This window comes from Grammomys surdaster, unplaced genomic scaffold (genome assembly GCF_004785775.1).
Source record: "Grammomys surdaster isolate TR1022 unplaced genomic scaffold, NIH_TR_1.0 100, whole genome shotgun sequence".
NCBI classification, from domain to species: Eukaryota; Metazoa; Chordata; class Mammalia; order Rodentia; family Muridae; genus Grammomys; species Grammomys surdaster.
In genome coordinates, this window is record NW_021604579.1 from 929,811 (window position 1) to 946,782 (window position 16,972).

Genomic DNA, 16,972 nt, shown 5'->3' on the forward strand with positions numbered 1-16,972 from the left:
GAAATTTGGGAAGGGAAGAAAAAAATGACAGCAGGTGTGGAGTGGTTTGTGTGTGTGGTTTCAGCACTCAGGAGGCTGAGGTGGGAGGATTACTTGAGACCATGAGTTGGATACTTCTCCAGCCAGTATAGTGAGAACCTATGGAAATAGAGAAAGAGACAGAAAAATGAAAGCTCCCAGGATACTGGGAGCAAATGGATGTTTGGTCTAAGGATTTAAGTCAGTAATCTCATACTGAGACTGTCTTTGAATATTTTGAAAATACATACACCCGAAAACAGCAGGGGGGGCCGTAGAGAGGAGGGAGGGAGAAAGGGAGGGAGGGAATTCTGAATACAGAAATCTTGCCAGAAATTTGGCAACATTTATTTGTAAATCTCAAATGGCCTAGGAAGCAAAATAACACAACCTAGCTGCATAGCCCTTGTTCTTTCTCCAGCTAATGGTCAGGATTTCCTTCAGTGTCAGGGCCTGAAAAATTAGTTCCTCTACATTCTTTTGCTAGAATGCATTTACTCTCTTTTGGCTGGAGAGTCAAAGACAATTATTACTTCTGTGGGGCAGAGGAAGCAGGCCCAGCCCACTTCTAATGAAGACTGAGCAGATTAGGAGTCATGGAAGCCCACAGAAGAGCTGTGTGCGCCAGAAAAGCTTTACCTTTTGTTCTTCAACAGAAAGTAGAGGATGAATAGAGCATCTGACATTGCTCTAATTAGTACCCCCTTTTCTTTAAGCAGCCACATATGTGAGGACTTGCAGGCCTTGTGGTTTCTATTGAAAGCCATAGACAACTCAAGCAAATGAGAATTGCATCTTCAAGGAAGCTTCATTGACCAAAGCAGACCACATGTCATATTTATTTGTTTTGGGGGCAGTGGTTGTTAGGCTCATACTTTAGCATTCCTCACTCAATATTTGGTTGTTTGACATCATCCTATAAACTACTCATGGTAGTGCTTTATTACTGTCAGACATTCGGTTATGATTGAAGCTGGGCTGAGGAAAATTGGGGAATAAAAAATATGTATACCATTATCAATTCCACAGCAACAAAACTTAAAACATCATCTCCACACCATTTCACTTCCATTGTATGTGCTAGTTGCTGTACCTTTTTTTTTTTTTTCTGTTATAACTTGACTATATGATTTGGACCTTGTTTCATCTTGTAGTAGATAGCAGATAGAAACATGGTTTTAAAGGAGAAAACGTGCCTCTGTTGCCAGTTTAAAATGTGTCCTTGTTAGCAGATCTTTAAGGAGAATGAGTATAGCTAAATCCAACCCTAGTTATAGACAAACCCTTAGCTAACCTTGACAGTAGTCAGTCGGGTCAAGTAAGGCTCCATTTTTGTACTAGTGTTCATGTGGTAGACCAGCATACTAACAAGTCTGTGTCTCTCTCAGCTTCCTACATTTTCAAATTCTACTATGTGTATGAATGTTTGCCTGCATATGTGTGTGTGTGTGTGTGTGTGTGTGTGTGTGTGGGCATGATGGATCCCCTAGAACTGAAGTTACACATAGTTATGAACCACCATGTATATGCTGGAGGTTGAACCCAGGTCCTCTGCTAGAGCAATAGGTGCTCTTAACCTCTGAGCCATTTCTCCAGTCCCCACAAACTGGTCTCTTAATTTATAGAACAGTGTTATTTTTTTTCCTTCTGAAGTTGTCAGTTTGTGAATGGTTTTATGATGGAAACTGAAGGCTTGAAATGATTTTTAGCCAAGGTGATTGATAATGGCATTTCCTAAGGTTCATCTTTATAAATGTGAGAAGCAATTTCATTTTTCCTTTGGTAATTTCAATGGTTATCTAAGGTAGCATGCACAAAGTAGCTTCAGTCCCACTTCCTTTCTTCCTCATCTGTTTATTCAGATTAACATTCTTTTCTCTTCACTGCTCAGTTACTGTTTTAAATATAACACTTGAAGAATTTTGGTTGGTTTACATAAAGAAATTGGTCATTGAATTCTTAAGCAAAGCTGGAACTAAAAATGCTTTTAACAGTGACAGAGGAAGACGTGAAGGGCTCAGTAGTAGAGCACTTGCCTAGTATACACAGGCTTGGCTTCCATCCCTAGTACTTGATGGGGTGGGGGTTGAACCTAGATGTAATCTTAGTACTTAGTACTTAGACAAGCAGTGAACTCTGTTTAGTTAGTTGCTTAGAGGCCAGCCCCATAGTAGCATAACATCCAAAGCTCCACAGTGCTGTAAGAACAATGACCAAAAGGAGTGAGTGGGGATAGGAACTTTCTTACTTTTTTTTTTTAACTTGCCTAATTGATATGTGTCAGAGGATGAACATTGATACTCCTTCCAATATGAGTCCAGGGTATGGAACTCAGGTTGTTGGGCTTAGTGACACATTACTTTATCCATTATGCTGTCTTGTCTCCCCAACATAGGTTCTTTGAATAGCAGAAAATATTCCTTGGTTTATGTTAAGTTGGAGGCACTGGAATGGTTGAAGATAATAGCCTTAAAGACCTATGCAGGCTGGAATGGAGACAGTAATAGGGCATGATATGGGACTGTAGAGATGGTTCAGGGCTTAAGAGAACGTACTACTCTTTCAGAGGACTTGATTCCTAGTTCTGTTCCTAGCACTTGTAGGATGTAACTCCAGTTTCAGAGGATCAACACTCTCTTCTGGCCTCTGAGAGCACTGCCCACTTACAGCATACAGGTGTGTGTGTGTGTGTGTGTGTGTGTGTGTGTGTGTGTGTGTGTTATTACCAATATATGATTGCTTTTCACAGTAAAGGCCTAAGATTTGTTTACATTAAATAGAGCATTGCTTTTAGTTAAAAAAAAAAACAGATTTGGTCAGACTTTTAGCAGTAAACAGCATTGGTCAAGAAGACCTTTTTTGTTTGTTCTTATTTTGAAATAGGTTTTCACTGTATGGCCTAGGTTACTTTCAAGATCTCTGAAACTCTCTTTTGGCCTCTGCCTCAAAAGTGGAAAGAGTGTGTTTTTCTATAGTGGGTTTATGCTTTCCTCTAACAGTTTGTTGTGACATTAGGGGTGGGGTAGGTTGTTTGTTTGTTTATTGAGACAGGGCCTCATGAGTCCAGGCTGCCATTCCTTATGTAGCTGAGGTTGACCTTAAACTCTTGCCTCCACCCTTCTAAGCAGAATGGAGAATGAAGTGCATGGCAAGAAATAGAGTTAAAAACCTAAAGGTACAGTTTTTAGAAGAAACTATATTAAATATTGTAATAAAGCCTACAGATTTTTTTGGTTTAATTTTATTTTACAATGTGTTTTGTTTTTTGAGACTAGGTTTCTCTACGCCATTCTGGCTCTCCTGGAACACACTGTGTAGACTAGGTTGGCCTCAAACTCACAGAAGGCGGTCCCCCCACCTCCACCCCGGTCTCTCATGCTGGGATTAAAGGTACATACTATCATGTCCCGCTAAAACTTATTTAAAATTACATTTATTATGTTTGTGTATGTGTGTGGGTATTCATATGCCATGGTACGTGTGTGGAGGTCAAGGAGTTGATTTTGTTGTTTGGGTTCCAGTGATCTTGAGATTTCTAGGTTCACAGCAAGTTCCTCAATTTGCTGAACAATCTTACCACTCAGGCCATAAGTCTCTTTGTATCTTTCCTTACTGGAATTCATTATAGTCTCCAATTTGGAGTGATCCTCCTACTGGCATAGTCTTAAGTACTGATTACAGGTGTGTAGCACAACACTTATTTTTCTTTTTTCTTGTTTTTTGTTTTTTTGAGACAGGGTTTCTCTGTGTAGCCCTGGCTGTCCTAGAACTCACTCTGTAGATCAGGCTGGCCTTGAACTCAGAAATCCTCCTGTCTCTGTCTCCCAAGTGCTAGGATTAAAGGTGTGCACCACCGCTGCCCAGAATAAATACCTATTCTTAATGATCCAATTGAATCATGTTGTTTCCTGCTTTGTTTTTTATTTTTTTCCATTTTTAGATTGAATATAAGAGTACTGTGAACCTAGACCTCGGGAATATTAGGGAAGTCTTCTACAATTAACCTAAACCTTTGATAGCCTCAACAGAGCCTTGAGTTCTCTCTTACCCAGGCAAGACTTGAATTTGTGATTTTTCTGCAGGTCTTCCTCTTGCTGAGATTGCAGGTCAACACCACTAAGCCCAGTTGTAGTTTCTTTATTGGTAATGTTTAAGCTGGACAGAGATGTTTGCCCCTCCTCCTTACCAGCCTGTTTTAAGTCCCTTTTGAAAAGAGGCTCTAACTTAAACGATTTACTAAGGACCTGCATCCTGTGCTTCCTGCAGCCTCAGGTGCTTTACAACTACCAAGGCAACATTCTTGATGTGTGTGGTTTATATGAAGTTCATCTCAGGTAGTTTTTTGTTTTTTAAGAGATCCTTTGGAGCTAGGATTACAGGGGGTTGGTTGCAAGCCACGTGGATTTTTCCCCAAGAGTTTAAAGAGGCTGGCTGGCCTGAAACTCTAGATATGTCTGCCTCTGCCTACCAACTGCTGGAGTTAAAGGTGTGTGCCACACTACCAAGGCATGGGATTCAGGAAGGGAAACACCTTCATTTGATGAGTCATCTTAACCAGCCTGAGGAGATTCCTATGTAACCACTTCTCTTGGTTAGTCAGGCAATCCTAGTCTCTTTCAGGTCAAGCTGTTCAGGCTTCCCTTTTTCCTAGAGAGGCCATACTGCTCATTGACTCTTGCCTATCACACCTTACCGTGTGCTAGTTGCTATGAAGGAACCAGAGATGACTCATATATAGAGCAGACTCAAGGAGGTACCCTGGGTTGAGGTCTGATTTGTGCATTACAGAAACAATATTTTCATGATGGACTTTGAGTCTTTCCTCTTTAGCTTTGGAAAAGAAACTGTTTATAAAATCAGTTAATTTAAAATCAGACAAATTAATAGATACTGGGAGTTGAAAATACTTCCAGAAACGACTATTGAGTACTTCAGCTCATTAAACAAAGAAGTCTTAGGTACTTAAAAAGTAATTAATGAACATGAATAATAAATTGAATATCAATAATGAATTAAATCTGAGAAATTCTATATTGCATTTTTCATAAGAGTGATGTAAGTTAATATGCTTGGTCTAAAGACAGTTTTATCTTTGTCCATATTATATAAATAGCTTTATCTAGTGGTAGGCATTGTCTTAACAGAATGAAAAGAATCCTAAAGCTTCCAATTTCCCCTAACTTTCCACATAGTCTCATTATGTGGCTCAGGCTGACCTAAACTTTTCTATCCTGTGCTTCTGCCTCCTAAATGCTGGTATTAGGAATAATTCTTCTAATTTAAATGTGCATTTCATCACCCAGATGAACCCTGCATGTTTTTCCATGGTGTGTAGAGGTTATAAGTGAGCTAATTTTGTAGCAAGATCAACAATTCAGTCATCATTTATGTGTTAATTACTAAAGTAAGTAATTCAGATTACTAAAGTAAGTATAATTCAGATACTAATACTGCCTTTTGAGTATTTAGCCAGCAGAATTAGTTTGTGTTCATAGTTAGGCTGTCTGTGTTACTTTAGTATTAAATTATACTTCAATGAGTAAATACTGAAAACAAAATTTTTTATGACTTCTATTGCTTGAGATATAGTGTAAAATTTAAAGCCAGTCCAAGTACCCTTATATATTGTGGTTTTTGAAGGAAACAGTTAAAGCTTGCCAAATTTTAAATCTCACAGGTGTTTGTGCTTCAGTGACATCTAGTTACCAACAGCAGGTAAAGGAAAGGTATTACTAGTAGCAGTATGGATTCTCCCTTAACTGGGTAACTGCACAACAGTGTGTATGCTAAAATCACACCCATCCGTGGTTCCCTGTGACAAAAGTTAGATTGTTTGGGGGAGAGGTTGTTTGTTTGTTTAAGATACAGTCTCACTCAGTAGCCAGGGCTGCTCCTCTGGACTCCAGATAATCCTCCAGCTCCTAAGTGCTGAGATTATATGTATGAGCCACCATACTTTGCAGTCTTAAATATGATATTTTTGTGTGTGGTGGTAAGGAACTCAGAATTATGTGAATGCTAAACAAGTGCTTTACCACTGAGCCACATTCCCATTTTTTCATCACCACTACCATTTTTTGTTTGTTTTTATGTAGCCTAGGCTAGTTTTGAACTCGGTTCTCTACTTCAGCATCCTGAAGGCTGTGATTACAGATGTGTACTGCCATATCTGGCTAGAAAAATGTTTTAAAAATTCTGCCTATTTAACAGAAGGTTGATTATCACTCTCTTGTCATAAATATTTCATAGGAAATTATTAATAGACCTAAATTAAAATTTTTTCCATGAAGCTGGAGATGTAGCTCAGTAGAATGTTTACCTGGTTAATCATGAAGCCTGAGTTTGGTCCCTAATATCACATGAACATGTGCTTATGTCTGCACTCTGGAAGTAGAGGCAAGGGAATCAGAAATTCAAAGTCATCCTTGGATATGTAAAGAGTTCTAGGCTAGCCTGGACCATGTGCAGTAGCTGTCTTAAAACATTTTTTTCTAATGATTTCTTTGTTCTGGGTACATTTGAAGTACAATATAGGCCCTGTGGTAATAAGTGAAGTGCCATGGAGCTGTGTTGTACGAGATCTCTGTAGATATTTAGGACTTTAGATTTTTATCTAGTCGTTTCCATTTGTGAGTCAACACTTCTCTTTAACTCTTTCCAAAAACTCTTAAGATCACATTGCTTACCAAATACTTAAAGAGTTCCTGTTGATGTATAGAGCTGTTTATAGCCCTCCAGTCCCAGAAATTAGCTTCAGCCATTTTTCCCATTACATCATCATCCGTTACACCATAGTGAAATCTGCTTTGAAGTCTTAACTATCATGCCTCCTTACACACACTCATTTCTTTAAAAGGAAAATGGGCGAATCAGATAGGTCATGTAGTCCTAAACAAACATTTAGCAGTGGCTTGAGCATCCTCACAGTTTAAACCTAGATTTACCAGTTGCTCCACTCTGCCAGTGGAGAATGGCTTGCCCAGCTGTACATACATGAAGCCTAGGCAGTTACGTATTTGAAGCCTGGTATAGTGTCTCATGCCTTTAATCCTAGTATGCTTTTAATTCTAGCAGATTTGAGGCCAACCTGGTCTACATAGTGAGTTTCAGGACAGCCAGAGGTACATAGTGAGACCCCCTGGGAGGTAGAAAGAAAGAACATACATTACATGTTTGTTCATGTGATACCTGGCTCTAGAACTTTTCTTTTAACCCTGCAGAAGTAGTTCTAAATAGCTTACATAGCACTTTTCCAGTGGCCTGTCACTGAGATATTAGACGTTTTCAAGTAATTCCCTGCAATAGGACTTCTTTAGATAATCAAAGGTTCCTTGTTTTTAAAGCAAATGGCTCAGCGGTTAAGAGCACTGACTGCTCTTCCAGAGGTCCTGAGTTCAATTCCTGCAACCACGTGGTGGCTCACAACCATCTGTAATGGGATCTGATGCCCTCTTCTGGTGGCTGAAGACAAATAAATAAATCTTTAAAAAAAAAATTTAAAAAAAGCTTTACAGTCTTATTTACAGTTCTACTGGGGGAATGTTTTCACTTCCTTTACTACAGTACAAAGTAGTTGGAAAGTGTAGGTCCTGATCTTCCTCTCTTCATCATGATTTTAAGCCACCACTTCTTTCACCGATCTTTTTTCTTTAACCTTCAACATTTATTTTGTGTGTATGTGTGTGTGCTGCAACACACATGTGGAAGTCAGAGGATAACTTGAGGAAGCAGTCCCTTCCTTTTATTGGATACCCGTTGAGTCATCTCATCCCCTCCCCTTTTATTCTTTAGAAAACAAACAAAAGTTTCATGTAGTACAGGCTGGCAAACTATTTAGGCAAAGCTGACCTTGAACTACTCATCCTCCTGCTTCCACCTCAGACGTAGTAGGATTATGGCTTCAACTGTCTTTAAAGCTTCTAATTGTCGGTGTACTGTGTTTGGTATTCATTGTGCCAAAGCAGAGTTGGGGTTATGAAACTCTTAGGGAGTGAGTGCTCAGTTTCAGTTCAGAGACTTCATACTACCCACTTCATTACCAGTTGTATCTTTTCCACTTTTAGTGTTCTTATTTAAGATAGATATATTGACAATAGGAGTAATAACATCAGAAACTCAGAAATAGAGTCTCAGTGTCAAATAAATAAACAAATAAATAAATAAATAAAAATTAATAAATATGACTATTACTGTTAACTCTTTAGCTTTCTGTTCTCTGTTTATCATCCATCCCTTCCGTATATGCTATAGGTTGTGGCCTGGAGTCTGAGCAGCTATGGATAACTTAGAATGATGCTGAAAATTATGCATTAGACAGGACCACAGAATACTTTCCCATTCTGTGGGAACATTCCCATGGGAAGTTAACTTCTGATTCATATTAGTTGGCTTTTCTTAAAACTTGATTTACTCCTTTTCCCTCTGCCTCCTTCTCTGTGTAGTCCTGGCTGTCCTGGAACTCAATCTGTAGACCAGGCTGGCCTCGAACTCACAAAAATGTCTTTTGTGAAGATGTAATGAATCTGTGCCAGGAAGCCTATCAGCACAAGATAGACCTTAACACTGAAACAGTTAAACCAGTGAAAACATCTGTAGAAAGATAAATGACTAACCTGAACAGAAAGTATGGCTTTATTATCTCTAATGTGCTTTGTGTCTGTGTGTTGTTTCCAGTTGTGAAAATGTCTACAGAAGGAGGGTTTGGTGGTACCAGCAGCAGTGATGCCCAGCAAAGCCTCCAGTCCTTCTGGCCCAGAGTCATGGAAGAAATCCGAAACCTAACAGTGGTAAGAAAGAACAATAAGTGTCTAAAGCAGATCAGCAGAAACAAGACATAGATATTCACAAAGGAATAGTGTATTCCTGACCTGTATGTTGGGAAATAAAAATAGAATTTAACTTGTAGGAGGCAATATCAATTTAACTTGTGAGTAAGTGGCTATCTGTTCAGGTGTTCTGCTTGGAGGTAGGCTTACGTGAAACTGCTCTTTTAGCATATAGAGAAAAGCAGAAATTGCACCCTCTTATAGTAGTTTCAGCCTGTTTCTTTAGTTATAGCCTAGTTTATTAGCTATACCAAATTTCTATAATTTTGGTGAAAACTATTGGACAGTTTATTCAGCAGGAGATCTGTGAGCCAGCACTTACAGCACTAGATACGCTTAGTTAAAACATATACTTAGATTAGGGTTTCTCAGTAGCAGCATTATGAGATCTTTGTTCTAGATCTTTGTATCCTGTTTTAGGTTGTTTAAGAACATCCTGCCCTCTGCTCACTAACTGCCAATAGCAATTTTTCATAACTGTGACCAAACCCCCTCCACCCCCCCCAAAAAAAAAACCCAAAAATAAACCTCAGACTGGCAGATGACCCTTTGAGCTAAAATCCTCTCCTATTGGTAAGTGTGAACATAGAAAAATTAAATATAATCACATTTTTAAGGAGCTTACCATCTTCTAATTGCAACTAGAGTAATATTAGTCAGTAGTTATCCACTCAGTACTTACGAACACAGTCACAGTGGCGAGTCCTGAACAATGAAAGAGAATGTACTGCAGGAGGCCTGGAGACAGTGTAGTGCCTCTTTTTCTCTGGTTGAGCTAGAGAAGGCTTTAAATGATGGCATATAGGGTTGCTGAGATGCCTCAGCAGCTATCGTAATTGCTACCAACCTGATAGTGTGAGCTTTGATAAAACTTAATAAGAAACAAATAGAAAGAACAGCATGTTTATTTTTATTGGGTCTTGAAATTTGAGTGATCGTTAGCCACATGGATGGGATGGGGAAATAATTCTATTCTAGGTGGCAAAAAGAGCATGTGCAAAGGCTTGGAGTCCTAGAGGACTCTAGACCTGTGTTTAGAGGAAAAACAAGTTTTGTATGGTAAAGATTGGAGTAGGAATGCAGTATGTGGTACAGAGGTAGCACCAGGAGAAAGGTATGATAAAACAGAAGTATTTTCAGAATACATTGTCATGTTTTAATGAAGAACATTCAGTTTGGTGTCTTAGCAAGTATTGAAGTAACTCCCTGTGTCTTGTGCCATTGGTGCCTTGGAGGTATTAGCATTCTGGCAGAGCAGATGCTGGATTTTTTTTTCCTGACATGGAGCTGTCTTAGGTTTAGTGGCCTTTATACTCTGGTAAGCAAGATTGATTTGTTAGTTTGTTTGCTCAACAAATTCTTGTCTTTCACAAGTTTTTCACCTACTCTGTCCTGTGCTGTGTTGGCTCTAGTAGTAACACTCAACAGACTAGATCATTGTCCTCCTGGGAAATGTGTTCTCACAAGACAGACTGTAAATAAGTAACAAACTAACTTCATACTGTCATAAATACCCATTGGGTATTTATCAGGTATTGACATGGGGTTGATTAATGTTTTGAATGTACCCCTGGGTGGTATTTGTTCACATAGGGAGGGTTTTGAATTGTTTAGCTTGGCTGAGCCTTTTCTGAGTGGCCTGTGCTCACAATGGGTTTCCAGAAGTTTCTTTTTGGTATTCCCAAGTATTAGTTATCTATGCTGTTTCAGATAGAGTAAACAGAGAGGATAACAATGAAATTTATAAAGTCAAAAGTTTGGGGTGTTTTGTGTAGATTTTTGGAAGGTAATCTTTAAATAGTCAGGATTCTTTTCACACACAACACACACAACACACACACACACACACACACACACACACACACACACACACACACGGATTTATTAGATTGGCTTATAGGATGCAACCCAGGTAGACCAATAATGAGTGTCTTAACACTGGAGAAGCCAAGAATCTGACATCTGGCAGTTGCTCAGTTAGACCCAGTAATAATGGTGCTGAAGGGCTGCTGGGCTTCAGTCTTTCTTGGAATCATGAAGAAGTTGGTTCTCATATCAGCAGAGGAAATGTAGCTAGATGAACTAGCTATTAACAGTGAGGGCAAACAAACAGTGAGGGCAAACAGACAAAAGGCAAAGGTTCGTTCCTCCGTGTACTTTTGTATGAGCTGCTACCAGAAAGTGCCATCCAGATTTAGGGTGGGTCTTCCTGCTTCAAATACTCTGGTCAAGAAAATCCATCATAGGAGTACCCTCGCAGTTTGTCTTTTAGTTGATAACAGATTCAGTAAAGTTGACAGCCAAGATTAGTCGTCATATAATCTAATGGTTATGTTTATTTGATTTTATGTGCTTTATTTGGTTTAGATCAGGGTGGTGCAATACAAGTACCCTCTGGTTCAAGTTTTTTTAGGTGAAGAGAAAGAAATGGAAGAAGGAAGTTGTCTCTACTTGTTCTTCCATTGACTTAACTAAACTTTTCTCCCCGTGTATCTCGATTCCTTAGATCTCTAGTGTGCTGTAACATCTGCTTAGGAGAATGACTGACATATAATAACTGCATGATGAAGGAGTGAATGAGTCAGACTTCTCCCTTCAGACTTACAGAGCAATGTTAGTTCCAAGTTTGCACAAGAGAGTGAAGTTGAGTTGCTTGTTTCCTAAGAGTGAGACCTGTGGTTAGTTCTCAGGCCTGCAGCACACGAAGGTCTCTTTCTCTGACTATACTTTTGCTTGTGCAGCATGTCAGCACTTAGTTTGTATTTTTCCAGAACTCTGTGGTGCTTAATAGTAGACTTTTGAAGGAAGAGAGTTAAGATAAGATCTCATTATGCACTCCTGACAGTCTAGATTTGCACTGTGTAGGTCAGCCTGGCCTTGAACTTGCAGCAATCCTCTTCTGTCTGCCTCCCAAGGCCTGGAGTTATAGAAGTGTATGACCACACAAAATTGATAGCAGACTTTCCCAGATGTATCCTTTTAGATAGATACTTTAAAATATTGAGCAGGTTTTAAAAACCCTATTATGCATAAATTATCTAAGTATAAGTAGAACAAGGATATTTGTAAAAGTGGTGTGTGTTGTCTAAATTGAGATTCTGGTTGTTTCAAAGCAAGTAACTAAACTTTGACAGGTGGTATATTTCATAATGTGTTGAACATACCTGTCCTTAGTCATTTTAGTGTGAATCAAGTAATAGCAATTTATCTTTCATCTCAATTTGACCGTCTTGTTCTGTACTCTAAAAAGCTCTGTAATTGTCCATAAATCCAAATGTTCAGATGGGGATGAAGTTGGTTGCAAATTCTAGCAAATAATCATGCCCTTCAGTGATTACATAAAACATTATATATTACTGTTCACCAAGGCTCTAGAAGCCATCAGTAACAGATTTTTTCATACTCTTTTAAGTGGGGATGTCATTGAGAATCCAGATTTCTTTCTACCCTCTGTCCCTCTCACTTCTGTAGGGTGAGGATGGGGTCCTTTCAGCCTCCCAGACACTAGAATTACAAGCATTCAGCACCATGTAAAGTCATAGTAGACATCTTGTCATTGAGTTTTATAATCATAAGGACCTCTTTGAGAATGGAGAAGAGAAGGCTAATTTAGTCTTTGGGAATAGTGATTTGGGTAGGAGTAGATTGGACAAATGGTGAGGATCCTGATTCTTGAGAAATTTAATCTTTCCCTGATTTACTCTCTATGTCTGGTTCAAACTTCAGATACGTATAACTTAGTTATTAGTCATTTAAAGTCCTGTCTTTTCGTGCTGACCACTTCTAGGTTGGACAAAGACATTTCTAACATGATAGTTAAATCATATTAACCAAATCATAACCAAGCAAGAACATGGAAAACTGATGGATTTTCTAACATGGCAATCAAATCATGTAACCAAGCAAGAACATGGAAGGCTGACAGACTGTTAAAAGACAGGCCCTGGGGACTGAAGAGATAGATGGCTTGTGTTTAAGAGCACGCTCTTCCTGAGGACCTGGATTCAGCTCTCAGCATCTATATAGCAGCTCACAACCATCTATAGCTTCAGTCTTAGGGGATGTAACACCCTCTTCTGGTCTCTGGGGAACAGGCATTTATGTAGTCCATAGATATACATGCAAGCAAAGTACTCATACACATAAAATGAATAAAGATAAATCTTTAAAACAAATAGATAGGTTCTGGGCCAAGCATGGTAGCTTCATTTAACCCCATCACTAGGGAAGTAAAGGCAAGTGTGTGAGTTCAAAGTCAGCCTGGTCTACATAGTAGTTTCAGACCAACCAGAGCTACATAATGAGACCCTCATCAACAACAACCCATACAAGCCAAGTGCTATAAGCTCTTCCTGTACATCTGTGCTTTGCATACTTAATAGAGTGACCCTCAACCCTCACACTGATCACAGTTATGAAGGGAATTTAAAAAAAAAAAAAACAAAACAAAAACCACCAATCTAAAAACCTTGATGTCAGGATTCTACTCCTAAGTTATGTTGTATCAGTCTGCAGCAGAGCCTGGGCAACTTGATTTTCAAAAGCTTCCCCTAGACATTTCCAAAATGAAACCAACCGTTAGAATTATTACTTTCAGAAGATTGAGAACCTTGACTTTCTGGAATATCTCAGTGGGCTTAGTAAAAGAATTTTCTGTTACTTAAAACTTGGGATTCTATGGTGTAGCTTAGAACCTACTTTTGACTTTTCTTTGGCTTTCAACTTGAATAATTTCAGGTCTCATGAAACTTGGCACTGTAACACAGCAATAATTTAAATGTAGTTCTCAGATTATAGTCAGGAGCATGAGAGTGTTGAAAGATAGTCTTCTGCAGTTTATTCATCCAGTTCCTAAAGAGCAGAGGAAGAGTTTGGGTTAGTCCTTCTTGAGTCAGCTGGGAGAGGAGTCAGTACTATTCACTCTCAGAGAGCTGCTGCTGACATGAAAGTCTGTGTGGGTCTTTAGTAAGCTGGTAGTAGAGAGACGTCCTATTCTGTAAACTTACCTTGGGCTCTTATGTGTGTCTAGAAAGTTGGGATGGAAGTATAGAAAACTAGGCTGTTGGCTGGGCAGTGGTGGTGCACGCCTTTAATCCCAGCACTTGGGAGGCAGAGGCAGGCGGATTTCTGAGTTCGAGGCCAGCCAGAGCTACACAGAGAAACCCTGTCTCAAAAAACCAAAAAAAAGAAAAAAGAAAAAAAAAGAAAACTAGGCTGTTAGGAGTAGTTAACCTCACCCTTGACAAAACTCCCTGTTATGTTCTATTTTTCACACAATGCATCTTTAATAAAATGTTTTTTAATAATTTTCATGTATATGAGTGTTTTGTGTTGCCTGCATGTATGCATGTGTACAATATGTGTGGTCCTTGTGAATGTCAGAAGGTGGCTTCAGGTCCTGTGGAACTGGAGTTACAGATGCTTGTGAGCTGCCTTGTGGTGCTGGGAACCAAACCTGAGTCTTCTGCAAGAGCAGCTGTGCTCTTTCCAGCTGCCCCCACATACTTCCTTTTCAGAGAGTAGAGGCTTCATGGAGAATGTTACCAAATTTGGAAAAGAGCTTTCTCTTTTCCAAAGAAAAAGTGATATTTGAATTTGTAGAGCTGAACGTAGCCAAGAAGCTTGTTAGTCTAGGTAGAGACGTTTGGGTTTTTTAGTTCTTAGTTTTTTCAGTTTGTTTTTAAGTTTCTGCCTTGAAGATGTTCCTCTATGCTGCCAGTTCTTGTACTTTTTGTTTGGTTTAGTGTTTTGGTTTGTTTGTTTGTTTGCTTGCTTGAGACAGGGTTTCTCTGTATAGCCTTGGCTGTCCTGCAACTGCAACTCACTCTGTAGATCAGGTTGACCTCAAACTCAAGTAGGTCCACTTGCCTCTGCCTCCTGAGTGCTGGGATTAAAGCTATGCACTACCATACCTTGCTTTCTTTTAGATATGTTATCCCGATTTCTTTTTTATTCTATAAAGCCCCCATCCCTGCCTCCTGCCACTGAATTCTGGGAAGCCTGTAATATTTTTCTAGAATGCCTTTCCTTGACATATACTTAGAGTTTCCTGTTTCAGAAAAGAAAATTTACTTGTGCTTGTTAATTTTTATCAAATCTCATATAATAGTTCCTCCTTCCATAACGTGATAACATGGATACCCAGGTGATCATATTGGGATTGAAGAGTCACACCCATATGAACAGTCATGTATTGCCTAACTTCAGCACATTTATTGCTGATTTTAGCATACCCTCCATGTCTTCTCTTTAAGATTAATTTTTATTTCTAGAATTATATCCACTCTTGGACATGTGTTTAAATAACAGTAGTTTCAAAATAAAGCAGAAGGGGTGAGACTTAAATTGCACATAAATTGAGTGGTGACATTTAAAAAAGTCCTTTCTTAAATCCTAGCCAGTGTAGTGTATTTTCCCTATCTTGTTTTTGTTTAAGGAAAAAGTAGCAGGCCTGATTCTAGAAGGCAGCTGCTGAATTTTTACCCTTATCTTTAGGTTCCCCACAGAATAGAGTACTGGCAGGAAGTTACTCCGCAGGCAACAGCAGGGAGAGCTCTGTGAATTTGAGGCCAGTAATGAGATCCTGTCTCAAACAAACACAAAAGAACTATCAGGATAGGCAATGCTTTGGAGGCAGAGATTTTATTTTAGTCTTCTTGTTGTAGATTAGTAACTTGGTTACAGAAAAGGAAGGAAGAGTGGATACTTGAAATGAACTTCTTCTAAGCAGAGGCAAAGAACCTGTTAGTGTCTGGCTTTCCTTCATGAGTGCAGTCTGAGAGTTTGGAGCTCTTCCAGGGCTAAGGAAGAATTTTGTTTAGAGCTTGTATTTTGTTAATTTATCTGTCCCTCTTTCCCTGCTCTATTTCCTGAGCTGGGATCTATACCAGTCTGTCTGCTACTGCCTGTGCTCAGCTTCTTTGTTGGCCACGCCACATTCAATGTGCCTCTTATTGCTCATTTCAGAAAGATTTCCGAGTACAGGAACTCCCACTGGCTCGTATTAAGAAGATTATGAAACTGGATGAAGATGTGAAGGTGAATTCGCACTATTTTTAAAGTTCATATTAGAGCTAAAACTATGAGTATTGGTCATTCATCTAGAACTCAAGGTTTAACAGAAATAAAAATATTAAGATATTACCTATGTTTTTATTTGGCTTTTATCTAAAATGAAGTGACCTTAAATGGAACAGGTTTTTTTAGTTATTGAATGATGTTTCTTGAAAATTGGGATATCATGGGATTTTTTTTCCCTCCCTGATACTTAGTGTTTGCTTTTGAGATCAGGTGCTATTCCTGGTTCTTTTCACTTCACAGTATAAACATACGCATACATTAGTTCAACAGGTCACTGCTCTCCTCTCACCACTTGCTATAATCTCAAACCTTCTGAGCTGTAAGAAATTTCTAATGATGATACTGCACTGCCTTAGTTACTTTTCTGTTGTTGCAATAAGACATTGTGACTAAGGCAGTTTATAAGAGGGTTTATTTGGGCCTATAGTTACAGAGGGTTAGAATCCATGTTCACTCTGTCAGGGATCTTGCAGCAGGCAGGCAGATATGGTGCAAGCAGTTGCTAAGAGCTCATTATTTGTTTGTTTGTTTGTTTGTTTGTTCCCCCCTCCCCCAGACAAAGTTTCTCTGTATAACCCTAACTTGTCTTAGAACTCTCTATGTAGACTAGGCTGGCCTTGAACTCAGATATCCACTGTCCTCTGTCTCCTGAGTACTGGGATTAAAGATGTTCACCACAACCTCCTTGCTGGAACTCACTTTTTTTTTTCATTGATTAATTTATTTATTCACTTTACATCCTGATCCCAGCCCCCTCTTCCAGTCCCCCTCCCCTGCAGACCTTCCACCATGTCCCCCTCCCCTTTTTCTCTGAGAAGGGTAAGGCCCTCCCCTGAGCATTCACCCTGCCCTGGCACATCAAGTCATTGCAGGACTAGGCACAGCCTTTCCCACATTGACCAGAGAAGATGGCCAGTTAAGGGAATGGGATCCACAGGCAACAGATTCAGGGAGAGCCCCTGCTTCAGTTGTTGGGAGATGAAGTTCACATCTTAAGACACAAGCAACAGGCAGAGACTGGAATGATATAGGCTTTGAAACCTTAAAGC

General features: G+C 39.3%; 1 protein-coding gene across 5 annotated transcripts in view; it reads left to right on the plus strand.

Annotated features, from left to right (window-relative positions):
• The window catches only part of Nfyc (nuclear transcription factor Y subunit gamma), a 63,381-nt gene that overhangs the window by 23,712 nt on the left and 22,697 nt on the right, over window positions 1-16,972 (plus strand). For 4 of the 5 annotated variants that reach the window (XM_028785064.1, XM_028785084.1, XM_028785057.1 and 1 more), the window contains exons 2-3: window positions 8,692-8,804; window positions 15,810-15,881. In XM_028785064.1, coding sequence (XP_028640897.1) covers window positions 8,700-8,804; window positions 15,810-15,881 — 177 coding nt within the window. In that variant the 5' untranslated portion in view covers window positions 8,692-8,699. The remainder of the gene's footprint in view (window positions 1-8,691; window positions 8,805-15,809; window positions 15,882-16,972) is intronic. The other variant, XM_028785092.1, reaches the window with a different exon arrangement.